Source organism: Elephas maximus, chromosome 10 (genome assembly GCF_024166365.1).
Source record: "Elephas maximus indicus isolate mEleMax1 chromosome 10, mEleMax1 primary haplotype, whole genome shotgun sequence".
Lineage (NCBI taxonomy): Eukaryota > Metazoa > Chordata > Mammalia > Proboscidea > Elephantidae > Elephas > Elephas maximus.
This window is the reverse complement of record NC_064828.1, coordinates 87,038,700-87,062,063: the sequence shown is the minus strand read 5'-3', so window position 1 is coordinate 87,062,063 and position 23,364 is coordinate 87,038,700. Positions and strand designations below refer to the sequence as shown.

Here is a 23,364-nt window from a genome sequence, read left to right as displayed (position 1 = left end):
TCAACCAAAACCAAACCCATTGCTTCTGAGTCAATTCTGAATCATAACAACCCCACAGGACAGAGTGGAACTGCCCCATAGGGTTTCCAAGGAGCAGCTGGTGGATTCAAACTGCCAATCTTTTGGTGAGCAGCCGAGCTTTTAACCAGAGCCCTGGTGGCGCAATGGTTTACGGGTTTAAGAGAAGAGTAGGTAGGAACAAAATCTGGATGGGAGGACAGTGTCAGGGGTCCGTGGGAAGCAATGAGCTGGAGAAGTAGGCCAGACTCAAGTGAGGCTCATTAGAGTTGGAAAATCCCGCAATGACTCAGATTCGGATTCAGTGCCGGCCTGGCCTCTGAGTACACGTAAAAGGCTAGATTTCTCCAGTTGCAGAGTGGTGTTTTTCCAGGCAGCCCCAGTCCCAGTCCCAGTTCCAGCTGGAAGCACCAAGATCACTTTTAGACCTAACTCTAAGCATAGTTCCCAGGATGTCTCTTTCCATTCCCCAACCCCTGCACCTGGAGAGAGAATGACCACTTTCAATCCCAGTGAACCAACAGGGAACGTGGGAATGGGCAGTCATATCCTGGCAAAACAAACACCAGAGACCAAGGGCTGTGGGTGCCACATCACTTTATTTTTGTGGTTTTCCAACTTCATTCTGGGACAATCCAAGGTCAGTCTCCCACCCGCTGGTTGTTGTGTGGTCCCTTTTCTGAAGATGGGGCAGGATGTGCTGGGGAGAGACCAGCAGAAAGTCCGGGTCACCAACAGCCAGCCAGGCTACAGAGGACTGCAGGGTCCACAGCAGATGGATCAGGCACCAGCAAGAGGAGATTCTGGGTCTTCTCCCCCACAAACAGGGCCTGCATCTCCTCCTGCCAGGGCAGGGGGTAGGCCAGCCCAGGATTGGCCCATGACCTTCCCTTAGAGGCCATCCTTGGTTCTTCCTGTACATTTCTGCTTCTGCTCAGGCTGAGCATCGGAAGCCACTGACCTGACCCACACTCGATTCTAACATTCCTTTGAGAAATATCTTTGAGTAAGAAGGGCGCCAACCCTCAAAAGGAACTGAGGGCATATATCCTGCCCGACAGGACAGATGGCCACACTGTAACACTCCTTTTGCCCCCACGAAAAGCAGAAAGCACCTTCAGCTAACCAATCCCTCTCCCCGCCCCGCATACACACATAAAGTGGCCAACACCACCAACATGGGGCCCATCCATCCCACTGAAATCAAAACAAACAACTAAAACCAAAACGCAATAATAAAAATTAAAATTAAACCAACTAAAGAGAACATTCCTGGTCCAGTAGCTCTCTGCAGGAGACCAGGTAGCTGATTTCTGGCTCTCTCTTCCCTGAAGCCAGGAAATAACACAAACACACCTTGGATCCAGGGTAGACACTGTGGGAGCCACAGCAAAGGACATCCTGGTAGGCCCAGGAGGTAACTCAGGTCCAGGACCCAATCCAACTGCTCCTCCTTTCTCCCAGCCTGTAGGAAGCCTCCCCACCCCTATTAGCCATCAACCAGGGTGAGGCCATCGTAGAGTGCCCGTTTCCACATGTAGTAGGTAGAGCGGGCAGTAAGGGGAAAGAGGGCACTGAATTCCTTGTAGGAGGGGAAGCTCTTGGACTGGAAGCGCTTTTGCAAGAACAACTTGGCCTGGGCCTTGAACTTTGTGGTTGTGATCATGTCCATCACCAGCACTTGGCCATCCCTTTCACCTGCTGCCACAGAGTAGCTGGATAGGGACCTACCCTGGGGTAGGCCCTGGGCCATGGCCCCCTCTCGGGAAGGCCCTCCCTGAGCCTCTCCTGGAGTAGCCCCCATCTGTAAAACCCCCTCGGGTGGGGCCGTTGCAGCCATCACACTCTTGCCAGCTTCCTTCTCCAGCTTCCCCTCTGCATTCTGTGCCCTGCCTTTGCCCAAAGCGGGGGCCTCCCTCTGGAGTTTGTACAGGCTTCTTGGCCAGCCTCGGGCGAGACTCTTCCAGACCCAAAAGGTGGACGGTGACAGGCTGGGGTAGCGGAGGCGGAAGCGGCAGAAGGGGAGGTGCCCACTCAGCACCTGCTTGCGGGCAGCCCTGCGCAGACGCCTCTGCCAGCGGGAAAGGGGCATTCTCGGGGGCAGGAACTCCCGGGCCGCAGGAGCCCCCCCACTTGTTGCTTTCTCTGCTCCCTCTGGCACCTCACCCTTCCAGGGAGGCAGAGACTCTTCCTCAACGGAGGCTGCTTGAGGAGTCCCGGTTGCTGAGAGGGACGGTGCCGGCTTAAAGTCGGGGTTCCTCCGGAGGGCCTTTCGGCGCCAGTTGTAGTAGGTGGACCGGGAGATGCCAGGGAACCTGCGCTTGAAGCAGCGATAGGGGACCATTACGTTCACGGAGATGCAGTGCTCCAGGTATAACTTGGCCCGTTGCATTAAGACCACTCCAGGGCTTGATGCCAGCGGGGGGCATCCCAGCCCCTTGGCACCCTGCTCCTCTGGCAGGTTCTCCAGCTCCTCCATGGCCAGCGCCTCCCTGGGGTCCGGGGCCTGGCATGCACCAGAGCCCAGCAGCTCGTTCTTCCAGGCGTAGTAGGTGGAGCGAGAGATCTCGGGGAACCGCTGCAGGAACTGCTGCAGCGGCACAACACCCCCGCGGTGGAAGCTGTCCTGCAGGAAGTGCTTGGCCGAGAAGCGGGTGGCCACCTTCTGCCGGTGCTCCTGGGACTGCCGCCGCCAACGGTAGAAGGTGCTCTTGGTGACGCTGTAACGCTCACAGAGGTGTGAGTAGCTGAGGCCAGGCTCGCGGTTGAGCCGCTCCAGAGTCTTGGCTGGTGGCGGCAGTGGTGCCAGGGCTGAAGGGGCCGGGGCCAGGCTGGCAGCATCTTCGACCTCCACCTCCTCCAGCCCCACCACTGGGGCAAAGTACTGGTGACGAAAGAGGTGGCTGGTGAGCGGCTGGCCCGCCCACATGATGTGCAGCGTAGAGGGCGTGTGGTCGCAGCGGCGCGGCCGAATGACGCGGTTAAAGTAGGGCCGGATCTTCAGGTTGCGCATGGGATAGATGGAGTAGATATTGCGCTGAAGGACCGAGGCGAGCGCGTACAAGTGCCACACGTTGGAGAAGCTGCTGGGGAAGCAGGTGGCCTTGACGTCCGCGTCGAAGATGGCCTCCAGCGTGGCGGAGGGCAGGCTGGTCATCTCGGGGGACTCCTCGGAGCACAGAGAGTAGCGCACGGCCTGCAGCATCACCTTGGAGTCGATCATGCCCTGGAGGTAGTAGTGCCTGTGCAGCAGCATCTCCACCACGGTGCGGGCGCGGAGCTCCAGGCTGAGACCTGCGTCGCCCCACAGCAGCATGCTGGCCGCCTCGAACAGCAGGCTGCCCTCGCCCTTGCACACCAGCGGCAGCATGTTCCGTGGGGCATCCTCCGGGTACAGGCTCAGGGCCACTGAGTCCACCTCCAGCACCTGTGGGCCGGGGCCCCCCTCCCGGCATCGGGGGAGGGCGAAAGAAGACAAGACCTGCTTGGCCTCGATGGCGGTACCCACGAGCCCCTCCAGGCCCTCGGACTCCACCGCTTCCTGCAGGTCCCGCAGCACCTGCTGCACCAGCTGGTCCCGGGAAGTCATCCTGCCGTGAGAAAGGGTAGATGGCAGAAGTCAGAGCAAAGGCACCCAGAGGATAACCGGTAATGGTGGCCCTGTCCACTTATGCACCTTCTTCCTGGAGGTAAGTCTGTCCTTTCCCATTCCTAATAGTTATTCGGAAATCATAACTAATCGCCTCCTTGGGTGTGTTTAATCACTCAGTCATTCTGATGAAGCCTATGGCCTCTGGAGCCTGGCTTTGAATCCTGGCGCTGACAATTAGGTTGGTCACCCTGAGCAAGTTACTTAACCTCTCTGTGCCTCTGATTCCTTTTCTGTACAATGGGGACAATAAGAAAAAAAAAAGCTAGGTTCACTTAAGAATGTCCATGATGAAGCAGTGAAAACTTACTGTTATTAAAAAATCACGATGTTCTCAATATTTGGAATGACGAAATGGAGAGCACTTACAAAGCACTTCCCTGCAGACCGAAGTAGGATGACTGTCTCACTGGTGACATTGTTTGGGTTGAGTGGTGAACTAGCTGCTCTTTTTTCATGGAATATCATTTTTGCTTCAAAGACTGACAGACACTGGTCATTTAGACTTGGATATATTTGGTACATATCCTCAAAAATGAATTCGGTAAGCCTGTTACTTCAAAGAAAAGTGCTGCCAATATTTACTGCCCGTGATAAATTTTGAGGTTTCATTTGAGAATTATAACTTCGGAAAGCCTTATCCACTACAGGTGAGCTTGACAGTTTCCCAATACTCAAGGTTTTTCTGTTGAGATCAGTAGTGATGTTAATAAATGTATTTTTATACTGTATAGTGGAATTGTGAACACTTGGAGGAAGTGTATAACCAATGAACCAAATTTTCCAGATAACCAAAGCTTGAGGTTACAAAGTCATGCAGTAGAAAAGACCCAATCAAAGTACAAGATAGACCAATGGATTTTAATATAACAGGGTACAAAAAAGTTCATTGATATGGTTTCAGATTCTACACTATTCCACATTACATCTAAGCTTTGAGATACTGACACTAGTTGGCTTTGTTGAGTTTTTGTATAGTATCAAAGAAAAAGCTATTAAGGCCATTAAAATGCTCTTCCTGCATTGAGGTTATGTTAATGGTGGTAGAACGACTTGGACAAAGATAGTTAATGGCTGGACAACTTGAAGAATATAATCAATGTCAATGAATTGTGCAGCTAGAAATCATTGAGATGGCATGTTTTGTTATGCACATTTTCACAATAAAATTTAAAAAAACTGGATTTGTGATAAAGTTGGATTTTCTTTGTATACCTCAACCAAAACAAGATATCGCAACAAATTAAATGTAGAAACAGATGAGAATCTATTTATCTTCTATTAAACCAGATATTAAAGAGAAATGTAAAATAATTACTCTTCTAAATTTTTCTTTGTTCTGGAAGATAGTTAATTTTTCATTTGAAAAAATGTGTTACTGTATAACAGGGTTACTGTTATATGTAAATAAATACATTTCGAATTTCTGTTTTAATTTCAAGTACAGTATAAATTGATAGATATAATCTATGTGAACAAAAGCTCTTTGGGGTTTTCAATTTTTAGGAGGATACAGAGACCCTAAGACCAAAAAGTTTGAGAACCACTGCCTTAAAACAAAGACGGTTTTTTGAAAGGGACAGTAAACCTCATGATCAGTCTAGCCACTGTACGGACATTGATCTAACAGTTAAGCTTTACTAAGTATTTACTATTTTCCATGCACTGTATTAAGAGTTTTACCGTTAATCTGACCTATCTACTTTAATCCTCATAGGGTTTCCAAGGAGTGGCTGGTAGATTCAAACTGTCATCCTTTTGGTTACCAGCCGAGCTCTTAACCACTGCGCCACCAGGACTCCTACTTTAAGGTGGGTACTATCATTAGCCGCAATTTACAGGTGAGGAAACTGAGGCAATCAAGTTTGAGCTAATTTGCCCAAGGTCACAAGTAAGTGGTGGAGCCTGTAGTAGAAACCAGATGTCCCTTCCAGCCTGTGATTCACGCCCTCCCATTGAAACTATCAGCCACCTTTCAACACAGACTAAACATCTGAATTCTAGTACATTTTCAGTGTTGAATTGCAAACCAGAATAGTATTCTTTTACAGACACTACTTTTAAATGAGAAGGGAGATCGGTATCCTCCGGGTTTTCTCGGGTCTTTGTTCTCCAGATTAGCCTTAGGTTTAAATGTGTGTGTTTCGGCGTATACATTTGTCAACTCATCCAACTGTACACTTATAAGGGATGTGTTTATTGAGTGTAAATTGGTTCAGCAAAGATGAAAATATTTTCAAAAGCACTGAAGGAACACCACCAGAATTTTCCTTGATAATAATAAAAAGGAAGCTTTTTAAAACTGGGTAATCAGAATCACCTTTGGATAAAATTTCTAGGCTGTAATTTTTCCCCCCCATATTGTGACAAATCTGGTATAACCTCTTGCCAAATTTCCATTTGTACCATGTTATTTGAACCTGGAATTGGGTTTTTAGTCTGTTAATCTTTTATATACTTTATATTTGCTTTTTAAAAAAACTATTAGTTTGCTTTGGACTCAGGAGATAAACTTCTTATCAGTCCTTAGGTAAGCAAGTCTTTCTCTTATGTAATAAAGACTGAACCCTGGAGAACAAACCGTGGACACAAAGAAGAGCATTTTCATTCTGGGAGACAACCATCCCAACAGATAAATGCTGGACTTTTTTGTTTGTTTGTTTTTTTCTTGCACAATGTCACTTGTTGAATGCTGTTGAACAGCTGTATATAAATGTTCTGCTAGATACTTTGCAAACAAAATTATGAAAATAGCCACCATTTACTTACTATGTACATTTAACTTAGATAATTCCATCAAAATCTCGGAACGAATTAAGAGGGAAACTTTTAAACTGTGTGGGTGATTGCTCCTGCCCTTCTCTGCAAGCGGCACATGACGTTCTCGTGATTGATTTCAAGTTTCCGTGAGTTTCTCGTGGGGTGGGCATTTGGATTTCAGGCTTTTCAGGGGTGATTTTGTTTATATACGGTTCTCACCTTCGCTCCACGGGAACTACAACTTCACACCAGCACCATCGCAAGGATCGCTATTGCCAATTCATACCTGGGGAGATGGAGGCTCAGGGTGTTAAATGAAGTAACTCCCAAGACCACACAGCTATTAAATTAAAGGATAAAACCTAAGCAGCCTGTCTCCAGAGCTCCGCTTCTAACCACCATTAATTCTACCACCCAGGGGAATATATTACCCAAAGTTCTCATCATCAAAGCTCCAGAAACTTGGATCCTTGAAGCTTTGAGAAATCTAGCCATTTTACAGATAAGGAATTGAGGTCCAGAAAGGTTAAGTTAACTTGCCTGAATCCAAGCAGCAGTGACAGCAAAATCCCGGCATCTTCCAGCACAACGGGCAGATTGACCACACTTCCTCATCCACAGCCACACCCCTCCCTACCCAACCCGTCCCACCCTACCTACTCTTTCCTGTCCCAGTCCCACCCAGCTCCACCCTTTCTCATTCCTTTCTCTTCCCCAGAGAGGTAAAATGAGGTCTGTAGGTAACACCCCGCTTCTAGCCTCCCCAAACACTTGCTAAGCAAAGCAGCCCCTGTTGAGGCTTTATGCCCCACCCCAGCGGAGCAAAGTGCGCTGAACCACCAGAGAGCAGAGGCTCGCCAATCATCCTTAAGTAGACAATTGGTGATGGGGTTCAGGTGCAACAGTCCTTTGGCACTGGCTCCCCTCCTGGAAGTGCAACGCAAAGCAGACATAGCGGTTTCCAGGTGCATTCAGGGAATGAGGCATGGAAAGTGGGAACTAATTTGTGGGCTTTGCCCAGCTGACCTCTCCTACCCCCAACTCTTAGAAGGGGTCTGAAAAAGCATGAAATCAAGGAAACAAAGCCCCCTCAGATTACACAGGTAACCTGGCTCCCCTGGATTCACCATTCACAAATGTGTGATTGAGACTGGGGGAGGAAGGCAGACAGAGCAGCCAGAAAGCTGCTAGCCAGCAGCTTAGCTCCTAGGAAGGGCTCCAGAGCCAAAGAATGAAAGAATGGGCAGAGGCAACTCTGCAGGAGACTCAAAATCTCAGCTTCAGCAAGGCCAACCTCCCCCCTCCCATCTCCCTGGTTTCAAGCAGGTGAGCCCAGGTCTGATCTATCCTGATTTGATTTGATGCCGGTAAGTCTTGACCTCTAGTACAAATTCCTTCCCTACCAGCCTCGTCCTGGCCTCTGCATAGCTCTCCAGTGGTCTGGTGTACTCCTAGGTCCTCTTCCCCCTAACCCCCCCAAAATGGGTCCTGCAGTCTCTGGAGTCAACCAAGCCCGAGAAGCATGAGGGCCAAATAGACCTCCGCCCTCAGTAAGACAGTGGGGTTTGATTCTCTTCTGGACGGCTGACATCTCACCCAGCCTGGCTCCATGCCCCTAGTTATGCCGCCCTGGCTGCCTGGGCTGCACCCTGCTGGCCTGAGGGAGCGCCAGCCATCTTGGCTCCCTCCCTGGTGACCTGGAGGCCTAGCAGGGCACAGGCAGCAACCGGGGCTATGTCAGTCATTTTCAGCTTCCCGAGGACCCTCCCATTGCCAGGGGCAGTAGGAAACCCAGGGGCACCACAGTAGGCTTGAGGCGGCCAAGTCAACGTGCTGCCCAAGTGTTCAAGTTCAGTTGCTTTACTGGACCACGTGTCCGGAGGGGCAGGAGAGGGGGCAGTATGGCCCACAAGGGGAGCAGCGCAAGTCACCAGTTGCTCCTTGTGGTGCTAGGAGGCAGTGGGTGGCTGGGGAGAGGGATGGCTGGTGGGGGACAGCTGAGCATTGGAACCCACCCCTGGAAGCTCCGGGAGTCTGGGGAGGGGCTGAGGCCAGACCATTGTGTAGGGTGGGTAGGGGAGATAGGCAGGCTGGTGGGGGTGGGGATAAGAGGTGGAGGTGGGGGTGGGGAGAAAGAGAACTTGAAACAATGCCTCCCCTCTCCACACTCACACACATGCAAACACACACACGCTACACAGGCATTCGATGCACCTTCTGGGGCCACTCTTTGACCTGCACCTTTAGTGTCCCCGGGCTACCCCTCATTCCCCTGGGGCCTCCAAGCTGTACGAGATACCCACCCTTCTCCACCAAGAGTAAGGGCTTCCTAGTTTACTGACCTCAAGGGTGGCCCAGTGCCCTCGGGATGTCCACTTCTGTCTCCACCTTCCAGCCTGGGACATTTAAGTGGCCCTGCAGGGAAAGGCCTTTCCAGCAGCGTCCCCAGCTGAGCGCCACAGGCTCTCCAGAACTGGTTTCATATCTGTAGTGGACCATTGAGCATGGACCGACTACAGCCAACTGGCCGGTGGGGAAGCAGCTTAAGCCACTCCCCCCAGGAAATCGCCCACCCTCAAGTTCTCTGGTCCCAAGATGAAAGAAGTGCAAATCCGGGGGTCACTTCCAATGGTAAAGTGATAGCAGCTATTGTCTCGTCCACTGTACCCAGCTGGGGGTGTTAAAGCTCCCGGGCCAAGCTCTGAAACAGACCCCAAACTGCCCAGGGAAAACTTGAAAGAAAGTTGAAAGATTTCTAAAGAATTTGGGGGGAGGGGAGGAGGAGGTTTCAATAGAAAGACCTTAGGGAAGAAAGTCTGTAGCCAGGCCAATCTAGGGGGTGGGGGTGCGGAGAGCAAAGCTGGAGCCCAGAAATTGGCCCTGGGTGGGTGGTTAGAGAGAGAGAGAGAGAACTTGGGGCTTTCTGAACCCCCAAATGCATCTCGTCCTGAGGCAGCTCTCCCAACGGCGGCCCTACAAGGCAGGGAGAACCAGGGGGTGGAGAGCTACTCACACACCCCCATCTTGGTACAGCACCTCCCTATCCTGCTCCAGAAAGGCCCTACTTTCTCCAGAGGTCCCATCCCCACCATTCTCTGAGCATCTGCCAAGCTTGGGGTTCAACACCTCTCCCAAAGTGTGCCTGGGCCAGAACACCATCTGTCAGGGGCCAAGGGGCCTATCTCAGGGCACCTAACCCTCTAAGCCCCACAGGAAGGTGGGGGCATGCAGTACCTGGGGCTTCCATCCCTCCCTGCTGCTCACCTCAGATTATCCCAAAAGAAACCAGTCCTAACCGCCTGTCTAGTCCATGCTTGTGGGGGAGGTGACTGCAGCAGGGATTGCAGCCTTTGGTGGTAGCTTCCCCCCAGGGGCTTTCCTGCCTGGCTTTAACCCTTTGGCATACTGTTGCTAGCTGCAGCTTTCCTGGGCTTCCAGTTTCACCCACCCCTCTTTTCTCTTACCTTGCCCCTGGCAACCATTGTAAAATGCCCTCCCCCCACCATGGGCTTTGCCCCAACTCCACTTTTGTCATCTTCTCTACCAATCCTAAACTCTTCACTTAACACCAAGGTTAAATATCTTTTATCAAATACTCATTCCCAGGAGTAGTAGACTAGGGTCCACCAGAAGAGCTCAAGTCCAGTCTGCATGCTAATCACACCAGCCCCTCCCACGATGATGGCAGTCGCATGAGGCAGTGGCTTAGATGTTCGCACGGAGTTGGATTTGAATGCCAACCGTGCCCCTTCCTAGAATATGACTTTATGCAAATTGTTTAAACCCCGGGAGCCTTGACTCTGGTCGTGGTTGCTAGCTGCCGTGGAGTTGGCCCCTGACTCATGGCAACCCCATGTACAACTGAGCTAAACGCTGCCCAGTCCTGCACCGTCCCGGTGATCTGACCGTTATGACCCACAGGGTTTTCACTGGCTAATATTTGGGAGCAGATTACCAGACCTTTCTTCCTCATCTACCCTAGAGGGTTGTTGGGGAGATTCAATAAAATGACAAATTTAAAGCATTTAGAACTGTGCTTGTCTCAAAGGAAATTCCAATTCTCAGTTCCTCCAGTTAACTTGAAATTATTTTTTAGTTCTTAATATAAATACTGTATTTTAAAAGTTTCTGAGAAAAGTGGTTATCTCATAGAATGGAAGAAACGCAAGGTCCTTTTTCTTTCTACATTGTACCTTTCTGTGTTGTTTGACATTTTATAAGGAACTTGCCCTACTTGCTATCATTTAATACAAGCAAGGACTGTAATTTAAAATTATTTAAAAAGCTAATGGAATCTTTAAAAGTATTTTTAAAAAAGAAACTTATTTTTCTTAAACGTTTATTGATGCTTCTATTACAAAGAATGTTATTTATAGAATAATTGGGAAATTTTAAAAAGTAAAGTAAAAGAAAGAAAAAAATTACCTCTCTTCTCATTATCTGAAGACAGCTATTGTGTTCCAGAGCTCAAGAATGTAGTCAGTGTCAATGAATTGCACATGTAGAAACTGCTGACTTGGTATATGTTTCTCTGTGTATATTCTCAACAAAAACAACAAAATAAAATAAAATTAAAAAATGAAAGAAATACATGTATCAACGTGGATAAATCTAAAAAATATAACAAGTGAAGAAAACAAGTTTTAGGATATGTCGAGTATGATGCCATATACTACTTACAAATAAGAAAAATATCTGTTGATTATAGATACCTATGTATCTTCTAAAAGCATAAAATATGCATGGAGATGATACCTACAATTTCAGGGTAGGGTTACCTCTGAGGACGGAAAGAGAAATGAAATAGGGAAGGGTACTTGAACTATATTTTTAGTTTTTATTTCTTAAAAAAGACGTGAAGGCAAAATGTTATATTTTGAAGCACGGTGGTAGGTACATGTGTATTTGTTATACTTTGTCCTTTTTTGTATGTTTGAGATATTTTGAAATAAAAATATGTAAAAGTGAAAAAAATAAACAGCTATTGTGAAGATCTGGGTATATTTCTTTCTAATCTAGTTTTTCTTCTTAGATTCACACAAGTTAAACATTCTCTTTATCAAAAGATTTGAATAGTGCAGGGTAAAAAAACATGAAATTGAGCAATTTCTCCTTTTTCTGTCTCCATTGCATTCCCCTCACTAGCCCCTCCCTTTCTGCCAGTCCTTTTGTTTGTTTGTTTTTAGTTTATTTATTGCACTTTATGTGGAAGTTTACAAATCAAGTCAGTCAGTCGTTCATACAAAAAGCCATACACACCCGGCTGTGCACTCCCAGCTGCTCTCCCCTTAATGGGACAGCACATTCCTCCTCTCCATGCATAGTCTCATGTGTCTACTTGAGCCACGAAGTTCATTTCTCACCAGCGTCATTGTCTATCTTATAAAAAATATATATATATCTTATAGTCCAGGCCAATCCCTGTCTGTAGAGTTGGTTTTGAGAATGGTTCCAATCTTGGGCTATCAAAGTGTCCGGGGACCATGACAGTCAGGGTCCCTCCGATCTCAGTCAGACCATTAAGCCTGGTCTTTTTACGAGGATTTAAGATCTGCATCCCACTATTCTCCTGTCCTATACCCTCTCAGGGCAGCGATTGGGTGGTAGCCAGGCACCATTTAGTTCTTCGGGTCTCAGGCTGATGTAGTCTCCGGTTTATGTGGCCCTTTCTGTCTCTTGGGCTCATATTTACCTTGTGTCTTTGGTGTTCTTCATTCTCCTTTGCTCCAGGTGGATTGAGACCAATTAATGCACCTTAGATGGCTGCTTACTAGCGTTTAAGACTCCAGACGCCACTCTCCAAAGTGGAATTCTGCTAGTTCTTTTTCTGTGCATTTCCATCTATTTATGTGCAGAAAAAAAAAAAAAAAAAACCTCCTTGCCATCTAGTTGAATTCCGACTCATAGTGACCCTGTATATAGCACGGAGTAGAACTGCCCCATAGGGTTTCCAAGGCTGTAAATTTTTACAGAAGCAGACTGCCATATCTTTCTCCCTCAGAGGGCACCAATCTTTCAGTTAGCAGCCGAGCACTTAACCACTGCGCTATGTAAGTGGACACATATACATATATATCTTCTAGTCTCTCTATAAATATTTTTATCTGTGTTAAACATTTTAAAAAACCATTTTTTATGACGTAATATATTATTCAAAATGCTTGTCAACTTTGGTTCAGAATTTAGAAGTTACAAAGTAATTCAAGATTCCAATTTCAGCTCTGCTCCCTGGCTACCATTTTCCTTTCCGAAAGCAGCCAGCATTGTTTCTAGTGTATTATTGCGGAGATATGAATAAACAAGCAAATATATCTGTTTATATTACTTTTTTCCTTTCTTTAAAACACGAATGGTAGACTACTAAGCACTCTTATGCACCCTGAGTCATTCATTTTTCATCCAGAGGAACCATTGCCCAATAGAAATGTAATGAGTGCTGTACACATACTTTTACATTTTCCAGTAGCCGTGTTAAAAAATTTAAAAGAACAGGTGAAACTAATTCTAATAAGATATTTTACTTAACCCAATATATCCAAAATATTATTGTTGTAACAGGTAATCAATGAAACAAAATATTACTGAGATATTCTACATCCCTTTTTTTGTACCAAGTCTTCAAAATGTGGTGCATATTTTATACCTATAACTAATCTCAATTCAGGCTAGCCTCATTTCACGTGCTCCCCATCCAAAGCTGGTGATTTCTGTATTAGTCCAGCTCTAGACATATCTGTGTGTACAAAGCTTCCTGGTTTTTCTGTGTAGCTGCATGAACTCCATTTATGAATAAAGCTAATTTATTGATCTACTTACTCCTTTATTGATGTACATTAAGGTCATTTCCATTTTTGCCGCCTTAACCATGCTACAGTGAGTAAGCTTTTACATAGGTTTGTATGTGTTTAGATGTAGCTATACCTTCAAGGTATATGTGTGATAGTCATGTGTATAGATTTTACCAAATTTTCCTCCTTAGCAGTCATACCAGTTTATTCCCTCCATGCCTCCCAAAAAAGTATGAGTGCATTTGCCAATCTAATAGGTGAAGAAAAAAAAACTGGTCCCTTAGTATAGTTATAATTTACATTTTTTTCATATATCTAAAAGCCATTTGTGTTTCCTCTGAGTATCCTTTGCCCATGGAACAACCAGAACGGAAATAATGAGAATGTTCATGCATAGTGAAGAATGTAACCAATGTCACTGAACAACTTGTATAGAAGTTGTTAAATGGAAACCTAAACTGCTATTTAACCTTCACCAAAAACACAATAATATATTATTAAGAAAAAAATTAATATATCCCATTTTGCTATTGAGTTGTGGGACTTTTTCTTATTGGTTTATGAGAGCTTTGTACATATTAAGGCAGTTAGTCCTTGGTCTTTAATACGAATTATAAATATTTTTCCCAATTTGTGGTTTATTATTGGATTTTGCTTATGGTAGCTTTTATGCTGTAGTAATCTTATTTTTTACATATATTGGACATATCTATCTTTTCTTTAATGGACTCTGGATTTATATACAATTTTAATTTACCTTTATTTAAACCTTGATGGCGTAGTGTTTAAGAGCTATGGCTGATAGCCAAAAGGTCAGCAGTTGGAATCCACCAGGAGCTCCTTGAAAACCCTGTGGGCAGTTCTTCACTGTCCTATAAGGTCACTGTGAGTTGGAACTGACTCCATGGCAATGGGTTTGGTGTTTTTTTTGTTTGTTTGTTTTAATCTTCAGGATGGGGGGGATGGGTCACATAAATTAAGAGCTTGGTCAGGAGGTATCTAAACACCAAAAAAATCCCAGATTCCCAGGAATAATTAAACCAAATCCTACAAGCAGACATCTTTAGTTAATATGTACCTTTCTTTGAACAAAATTCAGATTTAGGAAGCAGATGATTGGGGGGTAATCCTTTACTTATAAAGGGATATACAATAGAAAAGCTTCCTTTAAGTAATGAGCTGAGATAAGTAATTAACTGTGTTTAAATTTATGACTTTCCGGGGTTGTATAAGTGAGGTTCGCCTGTATTTGCATCAGCTACAAGAGAACAAGTCCTGTGTTGATTGTGAGCACTGACTGAGCAGGGAAGAGTCTGAGCTTTGGAGTACAATGGCAGAGTTGGAATTCCAGCTCTGCCCTCTTAAGACATTGGGTAAGTTTCCTAAACTCTCCGGACCTAATTCCTCACTTATAAAATGATGATAATAACTACTGGGGAAACCCTGGTGGAGTAGTGGTTAAGTGCTACGGCTGCTAACCAAAGGGTCGGCAGTTCGAATCCACCAGGCACTCCTTGGAAACTCTATGGGGCAGTTCTACTCTGTCCTACAGGGTCACTATGAGTCAGAATCCAATCGACGGCGCTGGGTTTTTGTTGGGTTTAATAACTACTGGAGAGATTGCAGTGAGGATTAAATGAAAAAACACTTGTGACGTTCTTAGCACCCAGCTAATAAAATGCTCAGTAAATCAACGCTGTTATTAGATTTAGTTCCCTTCCCTCCCAACCCAAACCCACTGCTGTCGAGTCATTTCTAACTCATAGCGACCCTATAGGACAGAGTAGAACTGCCCCATAGAGTTTCCAAGGAGCGCCTGGCGGATTTGAACTGCTGACCTCTTGGTTAGCAGCCGTAGCACTTAACCACCTACGCTTTTTCAATGGGAGATTTAAAGACTTGAAGAATTCACCCCATTTGTCCATTCAATAAATTCATCCACTCACTCCATGACTTATTGAATAATTTATGTATTAGTCCATCATTCATTCAATCATTTAATCATTAACTCATCCAGTTATTCATTCATTCATGCGTTTAATAGATATTTGAGCTCCTAATATGCACCAGGTCTTGTGTGCGCCCTGGGAACACAGTGGCACCTACAAGCCGGACTCAGACTCTAGAGGCTTAAGAGGCTTCTCATTCATTCTATAACACAAACACCTATCGAGTTCACTGTACACAAAGCCCCTAAATCCAATGACTGCTAATCTTACTTCCATGACATCGTACTCTCCTGGTTTCTCCTACCTCTTTGCCACTTTCAGTTGCTTTTAGGGGGACCAGCTCCTTCCATTACCAATGGTTTTTTAAGTGGACCTACATTGTCAGCATCACCCAGGAACTTGTTAGAAATGCAAAGTCTCCCAGACCAAGTGAATTGAAATTCTAGGGTGGGCCCAGCAATCTGTGTTTTACCAAAGCCCCCAAAGGATTCCTGTCCTCTCCCTAAACACTGAAACCCACTGCCTTAAATGTTGGAATCCTTCAGGGCCCTGGTAGCCTTCTCCTCTTGAGGTTTCTGCTTGGCTGAGAATGTGAGTCAATTAACACCCATCTATTTGCTTTTTTACTTCCAAAATATTGTCCTTTCTCTCTCTCCAGGTTTCTTTGTTCGTGGGTGGTTCCAGTAGTGTGCTGGAGCCAGTTTCTACCATCTTGATCAGAGTGTTATATATTCAAGGACTTTGTGAGTCTGCTGTTAAACTATTGGTAGCTCAAAATCTGCCAGGGTTGGAGTATTTAAACAAAACAAAAAAAACAAACCCACTACCGTCGAGTCGATTCCAACTCGTAAAGACCCTATAGGATGGAGTAGAGTTTCCAAGGATCATCTGGTGGATTCGAACTGCTGACCTTCTGGTTAGCAGCTGTCGCACTTAATACATTTTGGAAATTGCCAAACGCTATGAATCGGGGCTTTTCTTTTTTCCCCTGCCTCGAGTCATTTTGTAAGTACTTCACTGGGTTTGACCTTTTGCTATCTTTATTTTTATTCATTTATTTTTTTCAGGAAGGGACAAAGACGAAAACATGTGTTCCATTAGCTACATCTCACCACCTAATCAAATTATTTAATGTCCATCTCTCCTTCTAGGCTGTGAGCTCCATGACAGCAATATCTTTGGGACTTTAAATGTAGGAAGGTGCCTCAAATGTAGGAAAAGGCTCAGTAAATGTTGGTGTTTCCTATTATTGCCCAAGGCTCCCAAGAATTTGGCCACGCTGTCTGACCCTAAAGTCCAAGGTCTTAACTCACGGGTTGTCAGAAGAGAGTCTTCCAGATTAAGAGGAAACTTGCTTGGGGCTCGAGCACTTTTTGTTGTTCTCTCTCTCCCTCTCTTAACTGGATCACAGAAGCCCTACTAAGCAGGGGCAGAAAAGTCACCAAGGGTCCAGAGAGGTAACCACACTCACTCTAAGTCTCTCTTTTCTTTCTCCTTTTTCTTCTTCCTTCTTCTTTCTCCCCACTCTTCTTTGTCACCCTCTCTTTGCCGCCACCCAGGACTTAGGCCTCTACTATTCCACAGGAGTCCATTGATGGTTACCAGCAGATGGCTGATCACTCAGGCTCTAGAGTCAGACCAGCTTGAGTTGAATCTCAGCTCTTCTGCTTTCTAATTAAGGAGACTTTAGACAAGGCCGTTTCTCAATTTCCTCATCTGTGAAATAGGGATAATGATATCCACTTTGCAGAGTCAATGAAATGATTGAATGAAACAGTGATGTCAATACTGAGCTGTGAAAAAAAAAAAACCCTTAATACTAGGGAGACAGGATTATCAATTCAAATCACAATTAGTTGAGCATCTACTCTGTGGGGGCATTACCAGCTAGCTAATGTTTTCTGTTCTAGTCAGAAGCCATAGCCCAGGAGGTTACAAAGTGGATGTTGTTGTTAGGTGCCTTCCAGTCCATTCCAACTCATAGAGACCCCATGTGTTACAGAGTAGAACTGCCCCATAGGGTTTTCTTGGCTGTAATCTTTATGGAAGCAGATTTCCAGGTCTTTCTCCCACAGAGTCACCGGGAGAATTCAAACTGCCAATCTTTCCATTAGCAGTCAAGCCCTTAACCGTTTGTACCACCAGGATTCCCTGAATATATAGTAAGTGCTCAATAAAAGCTACCACCACTTGCTATTGTCAGGGAAACAAACAAGTATTTCTTGAGCTCCTTACTCGTGGCATTTCTCAGAGATGCACATAAGAGAGCTACCAGGCTGATGCAGGCCTCTCTGGTTTCATTTGATTTATAACTCCAATCTGGCATTATGTCAGAATTTAAAGTCATTTTTATTTATGGTAAATTTGAATATGGATTGGGTATTAGAGAATACTAAAGGAATTAATGTTAAATTTCCTAGGAGTGATATGATGGTTTCCTAAGAAAAATGTCCTAGTTTTTGATATACACATAGTAAATTCGGGAGGAAATGATGTCAGGGATTTGCTTTTTTAAAAAAAATCATAGGAAGAAAGAAGGGTAGATAAAGTATATGTGGCAAAATGTCAGTAATTACCAAATCAGGGAGAAGAGTACATACAGGTTCATCTGGTCAGTTTCTCAATTTTGGTGTGTTTAAAATTATTCATAATAAAAAAGTTTAAATATTTATTTTTGAGGAGCGGGGTATCGATTTAGGAAAACAAAAGGAAAGAAGCTTACCTGTAAGCAGCACCCCACTTTGGCAGACAGCAGCAGCCCCTGTCTGTAGCCAGGAAGAGAGCAGTCCAAAGTGCCTGGGTGGGCAAGTCGTTGACAAGTGGATCAACACCTGCTTTCTTTGCAGGCCATTTGCTGGGCAACTTGAGGCAATAAGGCTTCACACAGCAACTGTCCTCAGGAAACTTACCTGGGGAGGGAAGAAAGCTTGTCAATAGCTAAGCCTTCCTCCTGCCCCAAGGAAATGACCACAGGTACCCGACAAGGGGAGCAGCTAGGCCTTAAAGAAGATTTCAAGGGCTTGGAGTTCTCTCTCTCAAGTTCATTGCATTTCTTCTTGTGCTCTCTATTTCATCTACAAAAAAGAGGCAAGACCACAAGGTCAGAGCCCAGGTCTCCCAATCACCCTATTCTTAATCACAGGCCTGGTGACCTTGATCTTGGTTGGCTTATTCCCAATTCTCTCCACCCTCTACCCCCACACCTACACACACAGGTAACCACTTTTATTAGTTTCCTTCCAGAGTTTCAGTTTCTTTTTGTAAGGATAAGCAAATACAAATATACATTTGCCAAGCATGTTTTGAATAGGTTTAAAACTAACAACAAAGCAAATTCAAAATATAGAGAATTACAAAGCATTCCAGATAAAGAGTGATACACGTCTGGGAGTTGTTGTTAGCATGTAGTTAAGATCTAAAGTCAAGAGGGTAAAGGAGATAGATAGGAAGAGAGAGAGAGAGAGACGAGAAAGAAGAGGGACCACAGTTTAGAGTCAGCTAGAGGAAAAACTAAAGAAGCAAAAGGAAAAATCAAGAGAGAATATTTTAAAAAGGGAGTAGTCAATTGTGTTACATGCTGCCTATATGGGAATAGATCCACATGACTTGGAAGGATAGTCAAGATGCTTGTCAAGTTAAAAAGCAAGTTAAGAATAAAATATATGAGCCCATTTTTGCAAAAATATATCTAATGTTATCGTTGTTCCGACTCATAGCGACCCTACATGCAGCAGAGTGAAGCCCTGCCCAGTCCTGCGCTGTCCTAACAATCAAGCAGCTCATCGTCCTGCCCTGTATCAGACGGTGTTCCACTGCTATTGATATAAGGTTTTCACTGGCCGATTTTTTCAGAAGTAGACAACCAGGTCTTTCTAAGTCTGTCTTGGTCTGGAAGCTCCGCTGAAACCTGTCCACCATGGGTGACTGTGCTGGTATTTGAAATACCAGTAGCATAGCTTCTAGCATCGTAGCAACATGCAAGCCACCACAATATGACAAACTGACAGAGGAGTGGTGATATATACCTAATATACATACATATACAGATGTTTAGTGAATAGAAAGAAGTCCAGAAGACTTTAAATAGAGCAAGGAAACAAGAGAAACCCTGGTGAGTGGGTGTGTGGGAAGGAGTGGCTTTTTTTAATTTTGCACTTCAGTTTTGTGCATTTTTTATAAGAATATATTGTTTTGTAATTTTAAAAAATTTTGTAAAAGGGGGAAACTACTTAAGATCATCTATATTCAAAATCTCTGAGTCTGTGTAGAATGGCTTCAGAATCCAATAAACACAGGTTTAAATCTCAGCTCTACCCCTTAGTAACTGGGCAATTTTACCTCTCAGTGCCTCAGTTTCCTCATCTGTAGAATATTAATGATCATAGTAATTACCTTGTGGGATTATGATAAGGGTTAAATGAGAAAGTACAAGTAAAACATTTAGCAGAGTGACTGCATACAGTAAAGGCTCATTAATGTTAGTTGGTTTTTAATATAATAATCATTATTATTAATCAAACCAGCCAGTCAGAGAGGTGCACACTTGGGCCACATCATGTGGGTCCTTCTAGAACTGCTGTCACAGCTTCTGGTACCACACTGCCTGCTTTCAAATCTCACCCACTGCCTGTGTGAACTTAGGCAAGTTACTTAACCTCTCTGTGCCTTGGTTTCCTCCTCTGTAAAACGGTGATTATGATAGTAATTACCCCCAAAAAACAAAAACCAAACCCATTGCTGTTAAGTCAATTCCAACTCATAGCGACCCTATAGTAGCACAGAGTAGAACTGCCCCAAAGAGTTTCCAAGGAGCACCTGATGGACTCACACTGCTGACCTTTTGGTTAGCAGCTGTAGCACTTAACCACTCTACCACCAGGGTTTCCCAATTACCTCCCAGGATCATTATAAAGAATAAATGAGATGATACATGTAAAGCAATTAGAACAGTGCTTGATATACAGTAAGCTTTCAAGTATTATTATTATTTGTGTTGTTGTTCTTATCGTTATTATTGGCTCTGACCATGATTTCCTTACCCCATGAGTCGAAATCAACCGGACAGCAACTGGTTGCTTAGTCGCTGGGTGGTGCAAATGGTTAAGGTGCTTAGCTGCTAACAAAAAGGCTGATGGTTTGAGTCCACCCAGAGGTGTCTCAGAAGAAAATCCTGGTGATCTGCTTCTGATAAATCAGCCACTGAAACCCTATGGAACAAAGTTCACTCTGACACACATGGAGCTGCCATGAGTGGAAATCAACTCCACAGCAATTTTTTTTTTTTTTAATTTAACACTATTTCTGCTATTGTGTATGTATTTTAGTTAGATACTTCAAAACCTTTTTTGGAAAGAGGGTAACCATATAAATCTATATTTTCTTAATGTGCTAGGTACCCTGTTAGGTGCTTGAAGACTACAAGATAAAGAAAATATTGTTTCTGCCTTCAGTGAAATGTGGGGGAGATGTGCAAACAAATAACCCTGACCAAGCTCAGAATATGAGAAGCCATATAGTAGAGGCGTCCAAGCGCCATGAGAACACCGAAGAGCTGAGATCCAGCAGGGCTTCTGGAAGAAGGTGGTATGGGTGCTGTGCTGCTCAGGAGCCCCAGATATTGCAACAGGGATTCCAGGTGAAGGGAGCAGTGAGCGATTCAAGACAGACTCTCCAAGAGTGATGTGTTGCCTGTGCAGAGTTTTTGATTAACTGATTCAAGTGGTATGAAAAGGGGTAGGAAGAGACAATCGGACAATGCCCAAGGGCCCCAGTTGTCAGGGGAAGTGAAAAAGACCAGGTCAGGAGCAGAAACAAACTCTCTGAGGTGGGAAAACAAACTTGCCCTGTCCAGGCCTGAGCTCCAGGAAACTCAGGTGTAAAAACCAGGTAAGCAGCAGTTGCTTGAGGGAGGAGCTAGTGGAAAATTTAGGGTAAGGTAGACGTTGGAAGTCCTCTGCCCAGATCTATCTGCAGTCAGAACAAAGGCCCAAAGCACCTAACGTTTCCCCTTGGAGCTCAGAGATGGAACCTTCCTTTTCTGTCATGGTGTAGCTTCCAGAACCATACATGGGCACCATCTTTTAGTGTTCTATTATCTCGAAGTGGAGTAATCCCAAATAACTTCAGCCACACACCCCCTCTTCCTTTGGAGGTGTATGAAGAGTGTCTCTGAAAATGAGGAGCCTAATCACAGTTCACTCCTCACCCCAGATGTTGCTAAGAAGTACAGAGTGGGATGAGAAAAGTATAAAATTTGGAGTTGGACAAACTGGCTTCTGATTTCTAGTTTTGGCAAAATACAAAGCCAGGTAAGCCTCAGATTTCTCTGCAAATATCTGTAAAATGAGGATATCAGTGTGTGCTTCAAAGGCCTGTTGTGAGGATTACATGACATAAGGCAGATATGCCTGGTACTCAGCAAGCACTAAGATTATTATCTCTAAGATCCCTCCAGTCCTGAAAACAAATAAGCTACCCCTATGGAGTGTCACTGTGAAGTCAAGAAATCAAACAACGCATTGCATTGGGCAAATCTGCTGCTGCTGCAAAAAAGACCTCTTTAAAGTTTTCAAAGGCAAAGATGTCACTTTGATGACTAAGATTCACCTGACCCAAGCCGTGGCCTTTTGAATCACCTCACATACATGCAAAAGCTGGACAATGAAAAAGGAGGACAGAAGAACGGATGCATTCTAATTGTGGTGTCAGTAAAGAATATTGAATAATATACCCTGGACTGACAGAAGAATGAACAAATCAATCTTAGAAGAAATACAACCGGAATGCTTCTTAGAAGCAAGGATAGTGAGACTTCGCCTTGCTTACTTTGGACATATCAACAGGAAAGACCAATTGCTAGTATAGGACATCATGTGCGGTAAAGTAGAGGGTCAGCAAGAATGAGGGAAACCCTCGATGTGATGGATTGACACACTAGCTGCAACAATGGACTCAAACATACCAGCGATCATGAAGATGGCATGGAACGGAGCAATATTTTGTTCTGTTACACATAAAGTCACCATGAGTCAGAGCCAATTGACAACTAACAACAACAACATGGAGTGCCTCTACTGTGTCAGGCACTATGCAAAGTGCTTTGTGTTCCTGTTTTACTAATGGCCCATGCCCTTCAGAATGTGGCAACAACATCAGCTCTTTGCCTTCTTAAAGACTTGATCTCCTGAAATCGACTGGTCAACTTCTAAAATTGCTCAGGTTTAGTCATAAAATTTGGCTGTTACTTCAGCTAATTCAGTGTTTATATAAATCAAGTAATAATTTGAGGCCAGCTCAGGCTCTTTCTCTTCCCAGAGAGAGGAGGGCAGTAATAGCTGGTTAGATTTTATGTAGAATAAACAGATTACAACCTCATTTTCCTTTCTGAATCAACTGTTATTTCTGTTTCTTTAAGACAGTATTTCTCAACTTTTCTTGCTCATTTGCATAACCTGAGGAAGTTTAAAAAATGCAGCAGTCCTACCTTCAGAAACTCTGATATAATTGGTCTGGAATGTGGCCTAGGTCTCCAGTTTTAAAATCCCCAGATATGGTAATGTACAGTCAAGGTGAGAATCACTGCCTTAAGATCCAGGTTAAAAACAACAACAACAACAAAAAATGTATGTATACACACACACACCTGTCTACCTTCTATCTTGATAGAATTTTTTTTAAACGAATATGAAATGATATTTATATATTGTTGTACAACTTGCTTTTTTTTCACCCAGTAATGTCAAGGATCTCTTTCCTTCTTGGTTCACATAAAATTACCTCATACCTTTTAGTAGCAGCAGAATATTTTATTGTAGGGATGTACTCTATTTAATGGATCCCTTGCCATTGGACATTTATGTTGTTTCTAGTTTTTCACTACTACAAACAGCATTGCAGTAAATACATTTGCTCCTGTTGTGTAAACGTTGCTATAAGCTTCATGAAATGGAATTGCTTAGTCAAAGAACAGTATGTAGATATTCATAAATTTGAGCGTGTATTTTTATCTTATGGTAAATGAACTTTGCGATGTCACTTACTGGGTCCATGCGTGGCATTGTTGTGGCTGAAATGGCTTCTGAGCTCTTTGAGGAACTGCAGGGATCCTCTGGACTCCTTGAGCCTGAGGACTAGCTGGGCAGGCTGGAACCATGGCTACCTCTGCCCCCAACACCACCTTGATGGGCTTTATTTTCCATCT

At 44.4% G+C, this 23,364-nt stretch overlaps 1 protein-coding gene across 1 annotated transcript; it reads right to left on the bottom strand.

Moving 5' to 3' along the window:
* Window positions 1-1,507: 1,507 nt before the first annotated feature.
* VRTN (vertebrae development associated) lies at window positions 1,508-17,903 on the bottom strand. The gene is made up of 2 exons (XM_049898368.1): window positions 17,887-17,903; window positions 1,508-3,608 (listed from the first exon to the last, which is right to left on the bottom strand). The coding sequence occupies exon 2, from the start codon at window positions 3,605-3,607 to the stop codon at window positions 1,508-1,510; it is 2,100 nt and encodes a 699-aa protein (XP_049754325.1). The 5' UTR covers window position 3,608; window positions 17,887-17,903.
* Between the last annotated feature and the right edge of the window lie 5,461 nt (window positions 17,904-23,364).